Below are 25,060 nucleotides of genomic sequence, written 5' to 3' on the forward strand. Positions count from 1 at the left end.
TGGGGGTGAGGGGTGGGGGGGTAGGAGAGAATGAAGCCAGAGGTGTCACACTCCCTAACTTCAAATTATGCTACAAAGTGACAATAATCAAAACAGCATGGTATTGGCAAAAGAACAGACACACAGACCAATGGAACAGAATTGAGAGATAAGCCACATGTATGTGGGCAAATAATTTTTTACAAAAGAGCCAAAAATATGCAATGGATAAAAGAAAGCCTCTTCAATAAACAGTGCTGAAAAAATTGGAAAGCCACATGCAAAAGAATGAAACTACGGTAGAGTACTGTTTGTCCCCATATTAAAAAATTAACTCAAAATGGATCAAAGACCTAAATCTAAGACCCAAAACAATAAATTACATAGAAGAAAATAAAGGTACTAAACTTATAAACTTTGGTCTTAGAGAGGATTTTATGAATTTGACACCAAAGGCAAGGGAAGTAAACACATAAATAAATGAATGGGACTAAATCAAACTGAAAAGCATCTGCACAGCAAAAGAAATGACCAACAGAATAAAAAAGGCAACCAAAAGAATGGAAGAAGATATATGCAAACAACAGCTCCAACAAGGGGTTAATATCCAAAATATATAAAGAATTCATACAACTCAACACCAAACAATCCAATTAAAAAATGGGCAGAGGACCTGAACAGCCACTTCTCCCGAGAAGACATACAAAAGGCCAACAGGTACATGAATAGCTGCTCAGCTTCACTAGCTATTAGGGAAATGCAAATCAAAACGATAATGAGATACCATCTCATACCTGTTAGAATGGCTATTATCAACAAGATAAGTAATAAGAAGTGTTGGAGAGGTTGTGGAGGAAAAGGAACTCTCATTCACTGCTGGTAGGAATGCAAACTAGTACAGCCACTATGAAAAACAGTAAGGAGGCTCCTCAAAAAATTAAGAATAAGGTTACCATTCAACCGAGCAACCTTTTTTCTGGGTATCTATCCAAAAGTTTTGAAAACATTTATTCGCAAAGATATATGCAGCCCTGTGTTTATTGCAGCATTTTTCATGGTGGCCAAGACTTAGAAACAGCCAAAGTGCCCTTCGATAGATGACTCGATGAAGAAGATATGGTGTGCATAAATAATGGAATACTACTCAGCCAAAAGAAAAGATGAAACTGCCATTTGTGACAACATGGATGGATCTTGAAATTACCATGCTAAGCGAAATAGTAGAAAAAATCAAGAACCATATTTCACTCAAATGTGGGATATAAAACTGAAAGCAATAAATGGACAACAAAAAACCAAACTAATAAAAACTCAGACACAGAAAACAGTCTGGTGATTACCAGGGGTAGCTTAAGGGGGTCAAATATATGATGACGGAAGAATATTTGACTGTGGGTGGTGGCAATCAGCATACAGATGATGTATCGTAGAATTGTAATCTTGAAACCTACATAATTTTATTAGCCAATGTCACTCCAATAAATTTAATGTTAAAAAGCAAATAAACAAATAAGTGAATAAATAAACAAGAATGCAGCAAACCTAGAAACATAAAGATAACAATAACCTCATGAGCGTTCAGCTGACCTCTTTATCCTTAGGCTCTAATTATTTGAGGATTGTTTAAGACAGAAATACTCCTCTACACAGGCTTAATTTATTACTAAACATGTAATTTTTGAATAGTTTGGATGTCCCAACAGTTTTCTTTGTGTTCACTCAGTCATTCTCTCTCTGGGTGGCAGTATTCTCAGAGTTTACATCTTCCTTTACCCTCCCAAATGTTTTGTGTTAAATGTGCCAATGGAGTCCACAGACATTGCTTAATCTCAGTGTCAGCAAAAGAGACGAATGTCTTTTGTAGATAATGTCTCAACCAAAGTTCATGTGGAGTCCACAGACATTGCTTAATCTCAGTGTCATCATTTGAAGCAGCAAAAGAGATGAATGTCTTTTGTAGATAATGTCTCAACCAAAGTTCATATATATCAGAATAATAGAAGATTAGGACAGGAAGTAAAAAGCAAAACAAAATTTTTTATTAAAAAACAAACAAACACTCTCATAAAGAAATAACTAAATACAGCCCAGCCGGCGTGGCTCAGTGGTTGAGCATCAACCTATGAACCAGGAGGTCATGGTTCGATTATTCCCAGTCGCACATGCTCAGGTTATGGGCTCAATCCCCAGTAGGGGGCGTGCAGGAGGCGGCCTATCAATGACTCTCTCTCATTGATGATGCTATCTCTCTCTCTGAAATCAATAAAGATATTTTAAAAAAGAGAAATAACTAAACACATACTACATAAATCTTCAAGTATCAAACCCAACTTTCAAGAAAAAAGAGAAATAACTAAACATATGCTACATAAATCTTCAAGTATCAAACCCAACTTTCAAGAGAAAATACATTTTATCTGATAAAAAGTTGAAAAATTAATTCTGCTGCATTACTTACTTGGTTGAAAATAAAAGGAACCTCTTTCTTCTCTCCTACTTTCATAGAAGATATGGGAAATGTTGCTGTCCCCAGAGTTTCATCCATAACATAATTAGCATCCATCAATGTGATCTAAGAGAATACAAAAAATAGAGCACACATTTAAGTTTCCCTTGGATCTCTAAAAATTATAGCTAAAATCTCAACCACATTAAAAAAGTTCTTAAATGACGTGTGACAGACATGTAAGATCTTTAATATTCAACTGGTAACAATACTTGTTTTTTCTTTCTGAATACTATATTTTCAAATAAAATGATAATTTTTTTCATTTTCCTAATTGATCTACTCATTATTGTGTGTTGAAAAGTGGAAATTTATTCCCTCACAGGACAAATGCTATTTTGGAATAGGAGAAAGAAATTACTATAGAAAATCAATGCAACCTTTTGGGGAAAATTTATTTTACCTTACTTTAAAGGCAATTGAAAATATTTTTATTCTGTTATATTTGGATCCTCATCTTTATAACAGAAAATGTTTTCTCCAGAGCCTATGGGGAGGATAAAAGATTCTTCTCACTCCTACCTAACTACTGCATTTCTCTTTGGATGCCCATAACTTGATGTGCGCAACCTAGAAGCAGGTCTGCTATGCTGCCCAGCTGAACTGCATAGTATCCAACTGAGGAGAACGAAGGCAGGAAGGGGACAAACTCAAGCATCAACTTCAAATGAATGCTGACCATCTAACAGGCCCCAAAGGATTCACTTACCTCTAAAACATTTTCCTGATTAGGATCCAAAATAAATTCAAAGGTCTCATTCCACACTGGGTTTATGTCATTATTGAAGTGTCTTGTTCTCTTCCTGCTGTCAGGGGTTGAGGAGATGAAAAGCTCCACGTAGGGATCTGGAGTGTCAACTGCAGACGTTAAACACAAGTGAGAAGGAGGCAAATGTGATTCATAGTTCCTAATTTGTTTTTATTAATACGTCAGGTTATTTTCAATGAATCTGCAGGAAGTATTCAAAATGTCCAAAACAAGATAGTACATAATAGAAGAGCATCATAGGTTATATACTTTTTATATATTATGCCTCTGCCCTCCATAAGAGTCCCATAAGAGGGATTCATTTTTAGGTGACTTATTCAGAATTCCTCCATCCACTTAGAGAGCATGTTCACTGTAGTCAACATCTCAGTCCAACTACTAGACTTAAATTTTCTCTGTATATACACCCAGCAAGGCAAACGAGCCTGAACTTTAAAATATTGATCACTCCCTCTTTCCTGATTTCAATGAATCCTTCATTATCTTACAGCACTAAACACACTATATTTTATGGATGAAATTATAACCTGTATTTTCCTACAAGACAATCAAAACTTGAGGGCAAGGACCAAGTCTTGCTCATCTTTATAGCTTCAGAACCTCACAACTATCACAATATTTGTCTCCTAACTTAAGGACTCAACTTTTCTTTTTAACACATCCTTTCTCATGTGGCCATTATAATTCATAACTGCAAAAATCAATAATTGAATATGACTGCTAACATCCCTGTTAAGCACTTTACACACATTAGTCTCATTCAAACCTCACTAAAGCATGATAAGGTAAGTTCATTGTTTTAGTGCTGAAGCAACAGGAGCTGAGAGCTGGTAGGCAATCTATTCAGTATCACACAGCTAGTAAGTATCCGAGCAAGACCTGACAGCGAGAATCATTCTCTTCATGACACCATGCTCCTACTGTTAAAGATGAGATCATAGGTTATGGATCGCTATGGAAAAAGAAACTGGACTCAGAGTTTTAGAGAAGAAGAGAACGGGTAAGGGGTAGGGAGGGAGAAAAAGTGGTACAGAGATTCACACAAAAAGATTCAAAAAATTGAAAACCAAGGAAAAGCAAAAATAATAGTTCTGATTCATGATTGGTTTTCAAATAAAACTTTTTAGCCCTGACCGGTTTGGCTCAGTGGATAGAGCGTCGGTCTGCGGACTCAAGGGTCCCAGGTTCGATTCCGGTCGAGGGCATGTACCTTGGTTGTGGGCACATCCCCAGTCAGGGGTGTGCAGGAGGCAGCTGATCGATGTTTCTCTCTCATCGATGTTTCTAACTCTCTATCCCTCTCCCTTCCTCTCTGTAAAAAATCAATAAAATATATTTTTAAAAAAGAGTATGAATTTGCAGCCCGGGCTTCGTCTGGAAGCTCGTCTGGAAGATCTTCCAGAAGGTTGTCCGGATGGTCGTTCCACACTGTTCAGCCGTTCGGTCGATTGGCATATTACGCTTTTATTATTTTATTATAGATGAGAAAAAAATACTGACTACATGAAATGTTGGTGAGAATGCAGATCATACATTGCTGATGAAAATGCAAAATGAAGAGTTACTTTGTAAAATACTTTGGCAGTTCCCTCCCTCCCTTCCTCCCTTTCTCCTTCCTTCCCTCCCTCTCTGAAATCAATAAAAAAATATATTTTTTAAAAAGTACATGTTATCCTTCAACAATAGTTATGGTTATCAAATGATGTAATCAATTCCCCTTTGCTTCATTTTTAAACATACGCATATAGACATAGAGCTGCTTTATGCAGTCATTGTATTTTTTTAAGTGTGCTTTTTTTTTTTTTACTATAATGTGGAAATATCTACAAATGAGGTGTAAGCATTTGGGGAAGTTTTTAATTTAATTTTCCTACGTGGAGCATATACATCATTGGTCCAGGGCAGCTGAGTCTCAAAAGCAAGAGTGCAATATAAATGCCAAAGGTGCTGGTTAATATTCAGACCCCTGACCTTCATCTCCTAAGACCCATAATCAGTAGCTCTGTAGTGGGACTAGGGATCTGCATTTTTAAACAAATATTCTAGCTGATACTGTTTTAAGTCCTCCTCTGTTCACACTTTTGATATCCTATTTTAGAGAAATAAGTAGATATTGAAATTGTATTATGTACTTGCTTATTTTGTTAAGATATAATTGACAATAACATTGTGTATATGTAAGGTGTACAATGTGTTGGTTTGATATATTTATATAATGCAACTTCTAACCCCTTATTTATGATTTCACTTTCCACATTTTCAGTTCCCCACAGTTAATTGCAGCCCAAAAAGACTAAATGGAAAATTCCGGAAATAAACAATTCATAAGTTTGCAATTGCACCCCATTCTGAATAGTGTGAGGAAATCTCATACCGTGCTGCTCCATCCCACCTGGGAAGTGAATCATCCCTTTGTCCAGCACAGTCACAGTGTGTACACTCCCCACCCCTAAGGCACTTAGTAGCCCTTGGTTATCAGATCAACTGACATGGTACCACCATGCTTGTGTTCAAGTAGCTCTTATTTTACTTAATAATGGCCCCAAAGTGTAAGTATAGTGATGCTGGCAATTTGGATATGCCAAAGAGAAGCTTTAAATTGTTTGCTTTAAGTGAAAAATTATGTATGTACATATAAGAAAAAACATAGGATATATAGAGTTCAGTATTATCCACCAGTTTCAGGCATCTGCTGGGGTTCTTGGAACATATCCCCATGAAAAATGGAGGATTACTGTATCTCTCAACAGGATCATAGGAGAGAAACTAGAAAACACAAAGACTGAGCAGGAAGGATGGCAAAGGGCATGGGCCAGAGCAGAGAAGGACTATCCACCTCCTCAACCAGATGATTGCACCTTCCCCATCCTTCCACCATGTCACCAGTGCTCAGGTTGCAAACCAGAAGTAAAACTACATGTTTAGAATAGCAAGTGGTAGAAGATGATGAAGAAAAATATTTTTCCACTTTTGATTAGAAGTAAACACGTCCTTTTAAAGAGAATATTCAATTGGCACTTTACATTAAATATACAAAATGTAGCTCTTCATCATTCCATTGGCCTGGTTCTTTCTCATGGGGCTAATGCTGCTAATCTATTTCCCTGAAATATTAGAAAAAAATGAAACCAAGCAAAAAACAAAAAATGTGTGGGGCAGGGGGTGGCATGAAGATGGTAAACACCATTCATTCATTCAACAAATATTTGAACGCCTACTGTACGCCAGGCACTGCTCATCAAGGAGCAGTTTGATTGGGAGCCAAACACAAAACTGCAGATCTGAATTATGGAAGTGAGTCAAATGCTAATAGTCTAATTTTAGAGGCAAGACTAAATGGGAGACAAGTAGGTACATTAAGCCAGTGACTAGTAACTCAGTCACCCAGATTATTAAACACAAATAAACTCCAACCATAAGTGGAGGAATTGCCTTTTGAGGCTTGGTCTTCATTTGAATCTTGGAAGAGGTGAAGGGAGAGGTCTTCTGGGGCCAAATAAGAAAGAGAAAGCAGAAAGTGAAGTTCCTTGGGAGGAACCGGAAAGGAAAAGAATGCACACGTTGAAGTGGCCTAAGTCACCCAGTTATATAAGCATCTTCTCAGCCATTCTGGCCCCTCATCGAGTCATATGCTCTAGATGCCAACACTATGTTTATGTGTCAAAACATGAATGAGCCTATTTATTTATGTATTTATTGTTGTTATTTATTATCGTTATTTATTTTTTAGAGAAAGTGAGAGGGGAAATAAAGAGAGAGAGAAACATTGATTGGTTGCCTCCCGCATATGCCTCAACTAAGGCTGGGGAAGAGCCTGCAACTGAGGTACATGCCCTTGACCACAATCAAACCCAGGACCCTTCAGTTCATGGGCTGACATTCTATCCACTGAGCCAAACCAGTCAGGACAATGGGACTTAAAAAAAAAAAAATTGAAATCCTCAAAGCTGTCACTTTGGACTCTTATTTTTACTTTTAAATAAAGTCAATATTCTAAATCTTTTCCTCACGAGTGCTAGTATTTCTAGTTCCTCCTCTTGCTTCATTAGCAAGAGACTTCAAAGTTAAGACATCAGAGGGTGCTGGGCAGCGAAATATCACTGACAGCTGCACACTTTGATGCTGCCACCTGCATCATTGCTAATCTGTGCTTTCTGAGAAACATCGGTAGCAGCGGCAGGCACTGCAGGATGCAAAGAAGTTTAAGAGGCTAGTTTAAAATTGGATTGCCATAATCCTATAGCTCATTTCCTTTGTACTAGTATAATCTGTAATCTTCATTGGCATGGTAACATGTGACAGCTTTGAAAAGGGAAAGCAGTCCATTTCGACAGCAAAACTTAGCCCAATGCTTTAGAGAAGTTCCTAGATATGCATTAAGGAAAAGTCAAATGTAGATAAAGAGATGTGGTCCCCCCCCCCCCGGTTTATTTATTTCATGGCTTTGTGAATCAATGCCTTGGGGTAATCGGGGGTTGAGTCATGGTTTCAGCTTTACCTTGATTAGTTCCAGCCAAACCGGTGGTAAAGCAAAGATGTAATCTGTAGACAAAGTCTTTTATCTAAGTCTTGCTGAACAAAAATGTTGGGGGTGTGGGATACAGGTCTTTGTGGATCCCACATGATTCCACTATATGCATTGGAGTAGCTTCCGAATTCCAGGTTTATAAAATGTTTCATAAACCTCACTAATTCAAGAGCACCCTAATTAATAACAGGTCCATTTGTCAGCTTTGCCTGAGAAATATATATTATATGATTAAAAGCTGATGGCAACTTCTAAACTCCAAGTTCTGCTTTCTCACATCCACTTTGCTCAGTAGCAACTTAAACCCTTTGCTTCAAATAAAGATGACCCATAACCTGTTATGATTATTGTGTTATGTTTAAAAAATCCCTATAGGAAAAGTCCCCCCCAAATTCAAACTCTCACATTCTGTTAGCTATGATACTCTAATGGCAAGCTTAAAGCAGTGTTTCTCAAAATGCAATTCACTAAACTAACTTCACAGAATCACCTGCGGTGTTTCTTCCATCAGTCTTCAGCATGGGTTTGCAAATGCATTCATTATTTAACAACTTAGCCAGGTAATTCTCGTGCACACAAGTTTTTAAAAAATTGGATTTTAAAGTATTTTATTAGAATCAACTAAAGAATGATGGCATAATAACACCCACAGAAAAGTAGAAACAATTCAGCATTGAAAAGTCAACAGCCTTACTGGCCTTCTGTCCTGGAGTTATTCTGCTCATAGACTATATTAAGCAAGCCCAGTAATTCACTTCTTTTTCTCTCCAACCATTAAATACATTTTCAAGTGGCCACATGAAAACAAATCCAAGAATAAAGTTCATGTGGGCGTGTTAGTTGGAAATCTGTTCAAGTTGATGGGCTGATAGTCAAGCTTTCTGCTTCACTTACCATCAGAGTAGAAATGCCATAGTGAGACCAAAAATTAAAGAGCCAGTTGTTGAAAGAAATGCCTCTGACACTATTCTCCAATGTACTCAGTCCTTTGAAATATCTATGATTTCATGATCACGGTAATTACATGGAAAACTTAAAGCTTCTAAATTTAAAGGTTTAAAAACGTAAAGTTTTTATGATTGCCAACCTCCCTGTACTAGGTTCACTGAGGTGCTGGCAAACACCCTAGGAAAATGGTTAACCCTACTATAAATGCATACATTTCAAAAACAGTTTAGTTCTTTTTTAATGTAAAGTTTTTATTAAAAGAGGACACATTTAGTAAAGTTAGAAGATTGTAGCTATACAGCTTATTGAATTTTCATAAAGTGAACTCACCCATGATATCACCACCCAGACCAAGATATGGATCATTACCAGCCCTCCCCCGCCCCGAAGGGTGAACACTCCCCTGCCACCTATCGCCATAAAATATTTTTACCTGTTTTTTATCTTTACATAAATAGAATCAGTATATATTCCTGGGTCTGGCTCTTTTGCTCACTATTAAGCCTATGAGATTCATCCCCATATTGACACATATATTCACTACTTTGATATAAACTGTTCCATTGTATGAAAGTTCAATAAAATGTTTATCCAGTCCAGCCCTACCACTGTGGCTCAGTGGTTGAGCATTGACCCTTGAACCAGGAGGTCATGGTTCAATTCCTGGTCAGGGCATATGCCCAGGTTGTGGGCTCAATCCCCAGTAGGGGGTGTACAGAAGGCAGCCGATCAATGTGATTCTCATCATTGATATTTCTACCTCTCTCTCTCCCTCCCCTTCCACTCTGAAATCAATAAAAAACATATTCAGAAAAGAATTTGGCTTGTGCACATGATGAAGGCACTGACTCCCAGGATTCTCTATGCTTCCCTTTATCTAGGGCAGTGGTTCTCAACCTTCTGGCCCTTTAAATACAGTTCCTCATGTTGTGACCCAACCATAAAATTATTTTCGTTGCTACTTCATAACTGTAATGTTGCTACTGTTATGAATTGTAATGTAAATATCTGATATGCAGGATGGTCTTAGGTGACCCCTGTGAAAGGGTTGTTCGACCGCCAAAGGGGTCGAGACCCACAGGTTGAGAAGCGCTGATCTAGGGGATCTTGCCCAACAAATCTTAACTGATTTGGTCCTGAAACCCAGCTTTTTTGTCCCCAAGGCCTTTTGAAATTGCCAAAGCTCTGGTGTTTTCTCTGCCTCTTCAGTGCTTGGCTACTTCCCACATCCCTATCACCCCCAAGCCTAGCTAGACTCAGCAGTGGTCAGAGGGGAAATGGCGTGCAGAACACTACTTCAGTGACTTCTCTCCCTGAGATCTTGGTCCCTCAAATGCCAGTTCATTCAGCAACTTTCAATCCTTTGGACACTTTTAGATTAATTTAATCTATGTTTTCTAAATTGCTCTTTGCAGAAATGAATGTTCTGCTATCAGTTATTTTAGTCTGATAACCATTCAATGAGCTTTTTCTCAATTTTCAACTTTATTTGGCATATATGCAACACCTTTGGCAATTCTCTCCTTTTGTGCCCAAAATATCATATTTTGTGAATCCCTGATTCTCTAGAATCTAGATGTTTCCTTGTTGTACCTTTTATCTTTTGTCTTTTATCATTGTAACTCCCTCCCTGCTTCAATTTACACTAAATTGTGGACTTTCTCTTCTTATCTCTTACAGGTCTCTATTAGAAAAAGGGGGCGAACCTTTTAGAAAATGTAATGTTCATGTAGTCAAAAGCAATTTGAAGAGGACTTATCACATTTATGTAGATAGTCTGAAGAAACTCGATATGCACACACCCACCCACCCCCAGTAGCAACTTAAACCCTTTGCTTCAAATAAGGTCCCATGGCAGTAACAATCCTGTAATCTAATTAATCTCAGATCCTTCAAAAGCCATTGTCTTCACGTTTAAATGACAGCCATCATGCACTCCTTCATTTCCTCAAGGCTGCAAGGCGGAGGTGGCACAAACACAAGAAACAAGATTCCTAATTACAGGTCCATATATAATCTCATGCTGATTAATGCATTTGAAAGAGGCTCCATGTTTTATAACCATTCTGAATCTTTAAAGAAAATCCAAAATTGGCTCTGGCTTGCGTATAAAATATTGTCTCTCTAAGCCACTTCTGTGAGCCCCACCTCTACTATGAGATCTTCAATCTGCTCTTGAAAGCCTTAAAAATACCTCGCAGGAATGTATTTTCCCCATGTTCCTTTCCCTAAATGTATGACAAAAGAAAACCAAAGCAAAATACCAACCCAAAATACTAAAAGTAAAACATTGTACTTTTCCCCAATTTCCCTATTTTATTTAATGGCACCATCATTTCTAGTTGCCATGGCTAGAAACATGAGCGTTGTCCTCTTTTCCTCATGGCTCCTAAGTTCAATCTGTCTCCAAGTTGTACTTACTTCACTTCTAACACTTGTACCTATTTCACCTCTGGCTCCTCAATTCCTCTTGAATTATCACTGGCTCGTTTCAACTAAGCACCACTCCTCACCTGGACCATTCATATAATCTCATAGTTGCTCATTTTCTCACAGTGGAGCCACTTTCCAATATGCCACCACCATTGTCTTTGTGAAACACACTTTTGACCTTCACTGCCTCTGGAGGCAGGCTTAACCATGGTGAGAAAGCCCTGGAAGGGCTCCCACCACCAGACCCCGGGTCGCTTGCAGTCAGTGATCCTCCTGCACCATGGACTTGAATGCCACTCTCCAAGTCAACACGTAGGCCAAGCAGCATCTCCAAAATTCACACATTCCAAACATTTCACACAGTCATCTTGAGGGCAGAAGCCTTTGTTCTGCCTAAGGGAACATTGCTTCTCTTTTACTTGAGCATATCTATGTTTTCTTCTGCCGTTTTAGCTGATAACTAAACATTATTCAACATGTCCTTGCCCTCAGAATAGCCAAGATAAGGATCCACAGACTGTACACTTAAAGGTTGAGTGGAATGAAATGTTCTCTCTCTGATTTTCTTATCTAGTTCGCACATCCCTAGTCAACTAGTTGTTCTGTTTTCCTATCAGGTAAAACAGCCCATTGTAAACTATATTCCCTAGAGGCCTCATCTATATCCATCTGTATAAAATGAAAATAATTGCACTGAAAGCCACAGATTGCTGAAACTGAGACTCAGAGGCACTCGCAAGTTGAGTAAGGTCGTTAACTTCGTCTTTTTGAAGCCAAATTCCTGCCCCTTCATCTATTCTATACCAACACTAAAAACTCTTACTTATTTCTGCCTCTATTATACTGTAACCTCCATGACGGCAGGAACCAGACCTTTTCTATTCACTATTCTGTCTAAGAGTCTAGCATAAAGTCTGAAACATTAGAGAAACATAATAAATATTATTGAAATAATGGATGACGGGCTAGCCCCGAGCAATACTGTAGAAGAGGTGACCTTTATTGTAGGCACAACAGTCACCGCTCTCTAACTTCTTTTTACTCTTGGGCAATATGTCCCCACCTTCCAGGCTCTTTGTCCCACCCCATTTATTTTTCTTCTAATATATATCTATGCCAGTCATTTCTTCCAAGTGCATTTGTATTTAAGCTTTATTTCCAAATAATAAATGCTAAAAGCATTTTTAAAATCCTCGAGTCCCCGTTTGCCTCCCTTAATAACGCTAAGGAATAGGGTAGAGTGCTGAGGTATTTGTTTATAGATGGCAGACCCTGCTCCCTCCAGAACTGTTCCATGTTTCTATGTCTCTGGATCAGAGTTCATCAGTTTATTTTGTTCATTAGATTCCACATATGATGAGATCATGTGACACTTGTCTTTCTCTGACTGGCTTATTTCGCTTAGCATAACAGTCTCCAGGTCCATCCACGTTGTTGCAAATGGTAAGAGTTCTTTCTTTTTTTACAGCTGTGTAAGATCCAGAGACATAGAGGCCTGGAACAGACGTCAAAGTGGGTGGGTGGGAAGAGATCAACCAAAGAACTTGTACGCATATATGGGTGACCCATGGACATAGCCAATAGGATGGTGAAGGCCTGGGGTGAGGGGTGGGTATGGGCTAGAGAGGTAAATGGGGGGTAGGGGGGAGGAATGTATGTAATACTTTCAACAATAAAGATAAAAAAAAACACACCTGGAACTGTTATGGCTCCAGATGTGGATGGGCAGTCCCTGCAAATTGCTGGACATACAGCAGCTGGAAGGCTTGGTGAAGAATTCACTGCGGTTTAGTAAAACACAACTTTGGCAGTGAGTCTGTATATACTGAAAAGAGAGAAGAGCAATGCCTTTACAACAGCAACAGCATTGTCTAGGAACTCAAATAATCAAAGAATACCTTTCTCATTTGAAGGACAAAGCAGTTTTACCAACACTGTTGTGAAATTGTTCTACCAAGCAGCATCTCCAATTTGAACTCTTTTTTTCGTTTTCCTCTTTCTCACAGCCTCAAATCTAGATTAGTGTTATCTCAGGTCACATGTCTCCTTTGGTAAAGGGACATGAAACTACCAGAATGTACCACCAGCCAAATGGATGTTAGGGGAAAAGACCAATATCATCTAGTACTCTCAATTGACTTTAATGCATTGACTTAGTACATTAATGAGGTGGGCTACCACCTGGCATACAGTAAAAATTACTTACAGTGTATTGTAAAAAATGCTGATATTCATGAAAAAACAGAGAACGATACATTCAAAACAACACAAAGAAAGGAAAATGTAGATCTAAAACAGAACTGAATTTTTTTTTTGTTTTGTGTTTTTTTGTTTGTTTGTTTGTTTTTATTGCTTAAAGTATTACAAAGGGTATTACATATGTGTCCTTTTTTTTGTTTTTGCCTTCTTGCCCTTTTATTCAAATCTCAATGATACCTTTTTGGAAAAAAATAAAAATACCTTTCATATCAGTATCTATGCCTGGAATGTTTTAAATGTTTATAATTCAAGGATGTTTCTTGGAATCTGGTTAGGTTGGAGAAGTAATTCTCCAGAAGTGCTTATTTAATATTATAAAACATGTTTATATTATTAATTTTACATATATGGATTTAACTATATATGTGCATTACACTCTATGCAAAAATAACTTCATTTTCATTAAAACCTTGAGTTCTCAAGGTTGGCATTACTGACATTTTGGGCTGAATCATTTTTGGCTCTGGGGTCCTGTCTTTGGCTTTTCCCCATTAGATGCCAGTAGGGTCCCCCAATTATGACAACTAAAAATATCTCCAGATAGGGCTGAATGTGCCCTGGGAGATAAAATCAACCCACAGTTTAGAACCACTGCACTAAAGCAAGGCACCATCCTCGCTATCCGACATTTATGCACTAGCATAAACCATTATAAAATAGCGAAGTTCCCTAAGTAATGTGTATTAGACATACTAAGTCAATCCCATTTTTACAACCTTTTCTTATGATTTTTCCCCAAATTGAAATGTCCCACATGCTTCCACATATGAAAACTCTAAGTTATAAAACTCTTAATATCTATTCAAGTTGCAAAGTCTTCTTAGAAGCTTATTGCCAACAATTTAAAAATCAGTGATACTGTATAATCTAAATGCACGATTTCTGAGTATATACTCTCTTCGGTTGGTTTTCCAAAAATTTATTTTCACCCATTTCATCTTCCCAGCTAGACCATCAGTAGCTCAAAGGCAAAGTTGCTGTACAATTAGACATGAGGGTGAGGCACGTGTCAGTTGTAGCCCTAAAACATAATAGCTGTGTGATTTTGGATTTTTTACTTAGTGTCTTTAAATAAATTTCTACATCTGTAAAATTTAACAATAGCACATATCTCATTGTGTTACTGACGTGAATAAATGAAGTATAATATAAAGTCCTAAGAACTCTGCTTAGCATTTTTGTTTATTTATTTAACAGACATATTGCATACACTAGGTGCCAAGTACTTTTCTAAGCACTCCATAGTCTCACTTCATCCCCCTAAACCAAAACCTATGAGGAAGGTATAATTATTACCCCCACTTAACAGCGGAGGAAATTAAGACCTAACTTGCCCAAATTCATGTGGTTAATAAATAATGGGAGAGTTGAACCCAAGCAAGCCAGTTTCAGAGTCCTTTCTCTAACCATTAGACACACTTCCCTTTGGTATGAAATAGGCACTAAATAAAGTTATTTGCCATAAGTACTATGTTTGTTTCTGTTGCAATTCTTTAAGGCAGAGAATGAATATTAAGTGCTTAGCAATGCTCAGCATTTATTGATGAGATATTAATAACAGAGCCTTGCTGGAATAAGCACTGTGTTATATTTCTCTAACACTTCTTTTCCAAATTTCAAAATCATTATTTCATTTTGCATCTGGAGATTTGTATTACCCCTGTACACAATTTCAAATCATTTTGCCTAGAATTTTATCTAAAATATTTCATAAAAAATATATTAACTGAGGAGTGAAAATAAAAAAGTGCTTCTAAGGAGTCAGTACGATTTACAACAACCCTCTGACTCAAGCTCAGTGGACAAATGAAATTAATTATTTCAATCTTGATACCACACAATTTTTATTTTTAATAAAATGTTAAAGTGTTAAAGTATACTAAAATAGCATATTGTTTTCATATAAATGCTTACGTTTTTAGAGCAGCAGATGTGTCCCTTTCTTAAAAAAATTAACCTATTTTTAAATTTAATATCGTTAGATATTAATCTCATCTTTTCAATATAGAAATAGTATATGATTTTTGGCAAAGAGAATTTACTTAGCATATGAAAAGTGGCTGCATATCACTCAGCTTTAAATCAAGGCTTTCCTTCACTTGATAGAACATTAACATGTGAAAGTATATATGTGAAAAATACAAAAAGTATTTTAAGATGAAGAAGCTCAAGTATAAAACATATATGTAATGATTTAAATGGGTATGATCCATCACTGATCGGTCTTGGGAAAAAAAAGAGAACAGGTGACTCGTGTCCCTATTAGTGTGGTGATATTCTCTTTGTTTTGACAGGAACCTGCTTTTATTATCTCAATAAAGCATTGCTACCAAATATACAACTGGAATATAGCTCTGTTTATTTATTGAATAAATGTGGTGAAAATCCACCCAGTGATCAATTGATATTATCAAAATATCACAGGACAGTATTATTCACTGTATTCGCCAGACCAAAAGAATACAAATACACACATGCAAAGCAAATCACAAAATCTAATAAAATTTAAATAGAGAAGAAAGGGACTAACTGTACTCATAAAACTGTTTTACAACTTAACAAACTACATAACATTCTAAATCAGTGAGGAACAGTTTGCCTTCCTAACACATTTTATTTCCCTACTACATAGAAAATAAGTACAAGATATGAGAGAGATAGATGTGTGTTCTGGAACACTTTACTCATTTTAAAATTATCTTTTATAAAAAGCCCAGTGGAAAATTATCTCGTTATACTTAGAATTTTTAAAATCTGGGGTGGGTACTCAAAATATTCCAAAAATGTTAGTAAACCAAAACTCATGTTCCATCAGAACCTGAGGGCTAATGCTAGGAAAATATCTGATCCAGAAAAGGTATACTTAAGGGTGGCAGGTGGCTCGAGGCCAATAGCAGTGCCATTTATTAAAAATCATTTGACAAACCATCATTAATCCAAAAGAGATTACTTAGATTAATTCAAAAGTGTTACAAAGTTTCTGTACATTGAAACCCAGGAAAATTCTAGAAAGCTATGGATAGACATAACCAAAGGTATTTGTACTCCAAGAAATGGAGTACAAAATAATTTTTTTAAATTGTCACTCTAGTAAGGCAAAAAAAAAGGGAAGCACTATCCAAGAAAAAAGATATAATTACATATACTTTTATTTATCCAAAGTTCTCTGAGATCTTATTATTTTGCCAGACTCAGGCTAAGGGTCTATTTTCTAAAAAGTGAGTAAGATCATACTCTGTTAACTAAATTGTTTCGTTCCGATGAAAGAAAGCATATTCCGATCTGGCTGGGAGTTGTATGCGCAGGCACCTGGGAGCTAAGGGGACTTGGGAGTTAACCATGAAATGCAGTCCATTCTCCTCCAAGAATTGCCTATCATCATGGAAAGATTAATAACCTTGCTGCCAAAAGAAACAATGGAGTTCCCAGAGGCGCCACCCTGCCCAGGACTGCCTGTAATCTGTAACCATTCTACCCATTTTTATTTCTTATGCCTACTTCCCCATGCCTAAAATACCCATACTTCCCCATGTAATCTTTATCCTTCTACCCCATATAAGCAGCTGGCTTATGGGGGTGCAGAGCATATTTTCATGGATGACTTGCTGCTCCCCAATACTGCAAGCATTCTTGGAATAAATGCTCATATGTGATAATAAATAAATAAATAAATAAATAAATAAATAAGAAAAAGTGAGACACAGGTTCAAATCTTACATGTGTATGATTAGACTCCCATCTGACAGGTGCCAAACAGAAGTCTGGGCAGCTGTCAAGGCAGGCCAGAGGTGAACTGTGCCCAGGATTATCAGATTAGACAATGGAAGTATCATCTCACCATTTGTTTCTCTCAAGCTAAAAAAAGAAGGATCTATTAATTAGCTCAACATGGAAATTCATGATGGATATTTCTTGTCTGGAAGGTGAAAAACTAAAAATTATCCCTGTGCACATAAAGAATATTCTTTGGCTCATATTAAGGTTATATTTAAGAAATAAATGTCTTATATTGATATATGAAATATTTTAACAGTAAGAGGTAATATTTATTGAGCGCTTATTATGCACCAGGCATGTAAGTGCTTCACATATGTCAACTCATCGAATTCTCACAACATCTCTTAGATGAGAGAAAGACAGAGAGAAAACTTGCCCAAGGACACAGAACTAGTGAGGAGTATTTGGCTCTGGAAAACATTTTTCATACACTCTGCTTCTTCCCTGGAGATTCTGATCACTGTGGAATTCAAGGATGGCTATTCGAGGGGATAACATTTTCATACTAATTTCTACATTGCTCTTGCTGCTGCTGAAGATTCTCAAATGATTAAGTAGATGATATTTCTCTTCATACATATCCAACACCCTGCCTCTTGCCCAATATTGACAAATGGGAAGGTTGAGTTCTAAGCTTCTTTCCAGGGAATTATTAACAATTTGTGTTGATAGTTATTTCTTGTCAAGAGGTTTATTCCTCTGGGTGGTCCCAGAGGTGAAAAGATTGAGACTATTGCATTGGAGAGGCAAGAATGGAGGAAAGAGGGCTACCTTTCCTAAAACGTATGTGGGTTTGGATTTTCTTAAGGTGTTACAAGTGTTGGAAAACCATGATCCTTGTGCATTGTGCATGGACTGGTAACTACAGGATGGCCATGAAGGCTGGACTGGATGCACTGTTACCTTGAACACAGTGGTAAGGTCTCTCTGGTGTGGTGTATGATCACTCGGAAGACTACTCTGAGAGGCATTTCAGTGGAAATGCCAAAAGTGGAATCCAGAACCCATGAGAACATTTACCCGAAGGTCTGATGCCAATGACGGTAGCCACCAAGCCTTACAACAGGCCCTCCTCCTAAGTTACAGGCAACTCTAAGTACCTAGAACACCTGTGGGACCTTGGAGAGGGGAGATCACCCACACTCTCCCACCTATTTTAGTGAGTGGGGACTCAGAGTCCAAACTAATGAGATTTAGAATAACCACGTGAGTGAGATTTCATGGACCTGAGTAATGTGGAAACTATCCATTTCACTGCACTGTGATGTGTTAACTCAGAGTAATTGCTCCATAGGACTGCAGAGACAGAAAAGGCAACAAGAGAAATTGAATACATGCCAATATTTAGTGCTTGATAACTAGTTCACATATGAATATGTAGTAAAAATCAATTTGCAAAGGGACTTCCATGTTTACTTCTAGTCATCTTACAGATGCCCCATATTCATCCCTTGCCTTACCAGTCCCACACCAGTGCTGTTGTGAATTCATCCTAGACCACATGTCGCTGAAAAACAAGTGAAGCCCCAGTGTGTTTCTTCTTGGCTCAATACCACAAGATGGTATAACCCCAAGGTTCTTCAAGAATCTGCACAACATTTTTAAATCTCCCATTCCGCTTGAATCACCCGGTTTTTGTACTTATACCGTCTGACAATAGGTGCAAGGTGACAATTTAAACTTCTGTTTTGGAGAACAGCACTGTTTTCAATAATAAGCATGTGTGTAAACTCTATGCAGTCAACACACGGTACAGCACAGGTGTGTCACATCTCAACCAAAGCCCCTTGCAGAGGAGAGGAAAAGAATATTTCCCAATGCCACAGCTCAATGAAAACCAGCACCTAGATCTACCCTGCCTGGGTTTAAGTTATGTCTCAAATATCACCAAATCACAAATGAGGAAGAGGGAGAATTAAGTCATACTAAAATAGGTATGTAGGATATCTTTGTTGCATGAGGGAAATAATGCATTTATATACAGTCCATACATTTGATTATTTAACTTGAAATATACATTGTGACCTTTGAGGCAATGAAAAGATATTCCCTACTTTTTAAAAAAAAATAGTTTATTGATTTTTTACAGAGAAGAAGGGAATGGGAATAGAGAGTTAGAAACATCGATGAGAGAGAAACATCGATCAGCTGCCTCCTGCACACCCCCTACTGAGGATGTGCCCACAACCAAGGTACATGCCCTTGACTGGAATCGAACCTGGGACCCTTCAGTCCGCAGGCTGATGCTCTATCCCAGTGGTTCCCAAACTTATTTGGCCTACCGCCCCCTTTCCAGAAAAAATATTACTCAGCGCCCCCTGGAAATTAATTTTTTTAAAATTTTAATAGCAATTAAACAGAAAGATATATGTATTAATGTTTCTACCTTTTTCGTAAAATATAGTAAAGAAAGGTGTAAATTAGAAACATTGAAGTTTGAAATTATGAAACTATTTATGAAACTCAGAATAGAAAGGTAATACAAAAAAAGTTAAAACAAATGCACCTGTGGCCATCACCGCCCCCTGGATCGCTGCAGCGCCCACCAGGGGGCGGTAGCACCCACTTTGGGAATCACTGCTCTATCCACTGAGCCAAACCGGTTAGGGCATCCCTACTTTTTTGATTGCTTGTGATCTGCTAAAATCATGATTACAGTATAGAAGAATTTAAAATTTCTTAATGCATTTGTGTTCATTTCTATTATTCTTCTCAATGATATCAAGTCAGGTCATTAATCCTCTATAAGAGTTTTTACAATAAAAAGTATTAAGTCATTAAGTATTAAGTCATTTATGGTTTCCTTTTATAAAGTGAATTCAGCAAAAAACAAGAACCTTAGAATCTTTGTTCCATTTTAAAATATTTAAAGTCTTCTCTGCTCCTAAGCTGTCTAGACTCAGTCTAAGCAAACACAGAATAGAAGAAATTGCCTAGATCCTATCTCCCAAAATGTGGCCCATGTATCCGCAGTGTCTGCATCATTTGGATGTTAGAATCTACTCCCCAGACCCACTGAGTCAGATTGTGCATTCTGAACAAGATCCCCTGGTGATTCACGTAGACCTTAATGTTTGAGAGCCACTGTTTGGGGAGATTAGGTCAGCCTCAGACCTGCAAATGACACAGACGTTTAAAAATTAGGAACTTGATACAGATCTTGCTATGAGTTTATCTGAAATAAAACATCATTTGTTCACAGATACAGATATGAAAAACAGAAGCTGAAGGTTTGTCCTCAAGAAAATCTTAAAACAGTCCCTTGAGACATTAAGCAATAGGATCTCATAAAAATTGGTTTAAATACAATGAGTTCACAGTTCTGCCAAGTATATTTATTTTTTATCGTTTAAATCAGGGGTCCTCAAACTATGGCCCGCGGGCCACATGCAAATACAAATATTGTATTTGTTCCCGTTTTGTTTTTTTACTTCAAAATAAGATATGTGCAGTGTGCATAGGAATTTGTTCATAGTTTTTTTTTTTTTAAACTATAGTCCGGCCCTCCAACGGTCTGAGGGACAGTGAACTGGCCCCCTGTTTAAAAAGTTTGAGGACCCCTGATTTAAAATATGGCATTAAGATCTATTGTCTCCTGAATACCTAAGGAAAGTAGACCCATCTGCAATCCTACAACTATCCTTAGAAGCCTAGAAGCCCTAATGTTTATGATGCGAATTTTGTAAAGAGAAAGAGGTTAGTGTCCAATGAGATCAGACAAGAATCCTCAGCACATATGCATAATTATGCTATGAAACGTACCTATCAAGGTATGCATTTTGTCATTTCAAAAACACTATGGGCCCGGCCAGTGTGGCTCAGTGGCTGAGCATTGACCTATGAACCAGGAGGTCATGGTTCCATTCCCAGTCAGGGCATATGCCGGGGCTGCGGGCTCGATCCCTGGTAGGAGGTGTGTAGGAGGCAGCCGATCAGTGATTCTCTCTCATCATTGATGTTTCTATCTCTCTCTCCCTCTCTCTTCCTCTCTGAAATCAATAAAAATATATTAAAAACAAACACCACTATGGAATTCATTTTCTGGTTTCATCTTAGGGAATGAAACATGCCTCTATCCAGTTCTGAATTCTGAGACTACCCTCCATTAGCAGAGTGATGTATATTTTCCCCAACACCATTTAAAAGGAGCAGAAACTCAGTGAGGAAGTCAGCACAGTGTGCCAGCTGTCTCATTTGGTTATAAAATGAGGTCTGAGACCATGGACGAGTGTTTCATTTCATATGCTCACATGGAAAACTTTATTATCAACTGCAGTTTTACTGTCACCGAGGTCACTCTGCAAACATATATCTTCTGGGAGAAGAGGAAAGGGACAATAGAGAATACAGTTTACTATGCATCCACCTAGCACTTAGCACTCAGCGCAATGCTGGCGTGCTCTCGGTTTCATGTTTCATCTACTACGACTTCCCATAGCTTCAGAAGTGAGAGTTATGGCAATACAGCCAAACTAATGCAAACTACCTATTTTAAAAATAAGACTATGGTGAGTCAGGTGCAAACTGGGACTTCAAACTACCTTTTCATAGGACTCGGACATTAGAGTGGAGGGAAGGGTTGGCACTGGGCACTGGGTATAAATGATACGTTCAAGCATCATGATACATAGCTGCTCATGTGAGGAGCAGCTATGTCTGCTCTTGGATGGCCCAGAGCCCTCAGGTCAAAACAAGTAAATGAGTGAGATGTTATGAAAATGTCCAAACATAGCTCATGGGGACAAAACAGGTAAAGAATTAATTGATTTGTGTGGCGCCCTTTAGAAAGCCCCTGCAGGCAAAGCTGTAAAGCCCAATACTAAGGTCATTCTTCTTGACTGACACGTGAAACTTCAGGGAAATTTGCCTTTTTAAATAACTGCAGACACGATCAACAACACAAGAGAGTGTACGGTTCTGTTATCTTAGTCTTCGCAGATCTTAGGCATTTTGTATAGTTCTATCCTTGTCTGTCTTTAAAGAACGCTTATACACAAACATCTCCAATTCAGCTTATTTGGTAATTTGTATAGCTCAAGCTCCCCCAGCAATATCCTCATAGCTCCTCCTACAAAAGGGACAGCTAATGCCCATACCTTTTCTCACTATAACCTCCTCTTACTTCTCAACAATAAAGTGTTTGCATTGTAAACTGTTCTTTCACTTTTTCATCCTAACCTTGTCATTGTGTTCATTTCTCTAGACTCTCCCTTGTTCTTTATCCTTATCTCTTCCTGACTCCCTGCAAACTCATGAAGGTGACATAAAGGGTTGGCAATAATTCCTTCCCCTTGCCGAAAAATAAGGAAAATGATAGCACAAACAAAATGAATTCAAGTTATAAATGCTGAATAAAAAGTCCAACAGAACGCGATAGCACTGTCCTCTCCCCTGTAGCGATTAATCTCTAGTGGCTCCTCCTTCCACGGGTCCTTCACCTTAAAAAGGAAGGCTCTAGAGATCAAGGGTCTCACCTGTGTTGTGTACACTGTGTGGGTCCAAGGTGCCTGCAGCCTATGGGGAAGTAGTTAAGAAAGCAGATCCAGCCCTAGCTGGTTTGGCTCGGTGGATAGACCATCGGCCTGCGGACTGAAGGGTCCCAGGTTCGATTCCAGTCAAGGGCATATACCTTGGTTGCAGGCACATCCTCAATAGGGGTGTGCAGGAGGCAGCTGATCGATGTTTCTCTCTCATCGATGTTTCTAACTCTCTATCTCTCTCCCTTCCTCTCTATAAAAAATCAATAAAATATATTTAAAAAAAAGAAAGAAAGCAGATCCAGCCTGGCCAGTGTGGCTCAGTGGTTGAGCACCCAAACTCATCACCACCTGTTCACCTCTTTCCTTCTCTCACTTTTACTGACTTCCCAGACAGCCTTCCTCATTCACCCAAGTCTTGAGCACAGAGCTGGCATTCTGCTTTTCTTAGTATTTTAACTTCTCTCTATTGGCCCATTTTCATCGTGATTACAACAAGCTCAAGTCCCTCCTAGTCTTCAACGTCAAAAGTACATTCCACCTTCGCCTCCAATACATTTAACAGACTAGGCACAGAACAAACATTTATTTAAATGAAGATCCAATCATGTGATTCATGACTCAAATGCCAGCAGAGTCTTCCCACTGAGTCTCTGATAAAATCTCAATCTTCGTCATATTAGTACGCGTCCTCCATGACTGCCTGCCTATTTTCTAACAACAAGACGTGCTCTCCTTCCTTACAAGCGCGCTGCTCCTCTCCCCACTTGAACATGCTGCGGTCCCCGGGACTTCGTCCTGTTCTCGCCATCCACATGCTTGTCCTTCAAGCCCCAGTTTAAATGACATCCCGGCAGGGAAGCCTTCCCTGTTCCCCAGCCTGATAAATTGAATTCTCCCTCCTTTCTCCGAAACCTGTCCTGCGGGGTAATTGCCTTTCCCATGTTTCACCAAATTCATCATCGTCATATTTACCCACCTTTCTTTGCATTCCCACCTCAAAGACACCCAGCCATTCCAGTGGTCGAATTAGCCTGGAAAACGGCTTTTCAGAACATGGAGAAGGACACTGCCAACAAGCGAATTCAACATTATTCCCAGGATCTCGCTCACATCATCTTCAACTGTCCTACACCAATTTCTGAAACTATTTCCACACGTACTAAACACACTCAAAGGCACAGAACTAGAGAAACTGCATTTTTTAAAATGTTATCCTATAGCCACAATACCTCACAGAGGCGGCTTGTTCAAAGTCAATTTAGCTCTCTTTCCAAATAGAGTTAAACAGAATTTCTTTGAATTCCAAAGATCTGTATGTCATCAGACAGTCATTCTGCCTGACTCCAAGTCCTCGGAACTAAAGTGAAGGTAAAATGATATTCCAACAGCTATCAGGGCATCAGAGGAGAAGATAACACATTTAAAGAGACAGCCCTGGCTGATCGAGGAACTCAAGCAACTCTGCAACAGAAAAGGAGACGGAGGCACTTACGCAGGTCACCGAAGGCGCCCTTTGTCACTTTGGTGGCACGTAACACCACTACTGTGAACTTGTGGGAATACTGGTGCTCCACCTGGAAAGAGAAGGAGAGTGAGTTAAAAACAAACTTCCAATAGAGACTCCAAGTAAATTGGTCTCGTTTCCTCGAGACTAATGTAAAAATATTCCAGTTGGGAGGAAGTCGTGTGCATACCAGAAACATGCTTTGATCCGCGGGCTGTTCCTTTTTGGATCCTCTCCTCTCTCCCATCTCAGAATCAGTGAGGCGTTTGGATCACGCTTTAAAGTGTCGCTACCGCTCGACTACTAGGACCTCCCTGCTGTCAGGTTTATCAAGCGCTTGGGGGAAAATGTAAATCAGGACTGCAGCCTTCGAGGAGCACAATCAGGCTTTGTGCTGGATGACTAAGAAGCCCTGCCTTAGAACAGCAAGGTCAGCGCAAGATGTTTGCATTATTTAGGTTTGTTTGTTTTTATCGTTACTGTTGAATGAAAGTCTTGTTTGGCAAGACATTCCCAGAGCAGTATTCAAAAATCCTCTGGACCGAAGGCAAGAGCAGGTAACTGCTTCTATGAAACGTAATCCATTTGTCACAAACCACTTGCAGCAATGTTAAGAGTTTCGATTAGCCTAGTAGTTTGCATGCACATCATAAATGTTAACAGGTCAGAGACTTTATTAAATACCTAACTAGAAACTAGTTATTAAATAACTCTATCGAACAAAACAGAATGGGGAAACAGGTGCTCACATAGTTCTCTGAGCAACAGAAAGGATTATGAGTCTTTATCTAAAGCTCAATCATTTTTGTGTAATCGTAGAAGTGGCCCACATTTATGAGCTACTCCTACCATTTTTATTTTAACAGAATTGCTTAAC

General features: G+C 38.5%; 1 protein-coding gene across 2 annotated transcripts in view; it reads right to left on the reverse strand.

Annotated features, from left to right (window-relative positions):
• Nucleotides 1-25,060, reverse strand: part of PLA2G4A (phospholipase A2, group IVA (cytosolic, calcium-dependent)) — a 135,480-nt gene that overhangs the window by 71,139 nt on the left and 39,281 nt on the right. The window contains exons 1-4 of one of the 2 annotated variants that reach the window (XM_005868492.2): nucleotides 24,374-24,726; nucleotides 24,172-24,253; nucleotides 3,195-3,343; nucleotides 2,438-2,551 (exon numbers count right to left, since the gene is read on the reverse strand). In XM_005868492.2, the coding sequence (XP_005868554.1) occupies nucleotides 2,438-2,551; nucleotides 3,195-3,343; nucleotides 24,172-24,253; nucleotides 24,374-24,430 (402 nt within the window). In that variant the 5' untranslated portion in view covers nucleotides 24,431-24,726. Of the gene's footprint in view, nucleotides 1-2,437; nucleotides 2,552-3,194; nucleotides 3,344-24,171; nucleotides 24,254-24,373; nucleotides 24,727-25,060 lie in introns of those variants that run through there. The other variant, XM_005868493.2, reaches the window with a different exon arrangement.

Source organism: Myotis brandtii, unplaced genomic scaffold, assembly GCF_000412655.1.
Source record: "Myotis brandtii unplaced genomic scaffold, ASM41265v1 scaffold270, whole genome shotgun sequence".
In the NCBI taxonomy this organism is placed as follows: domain Eukaryota; kingdom Metazoa; phylum Chordata; class Mammalia; order Chiroptera; family Vespertilionidae; genus Myotis; species Myotis brandtii.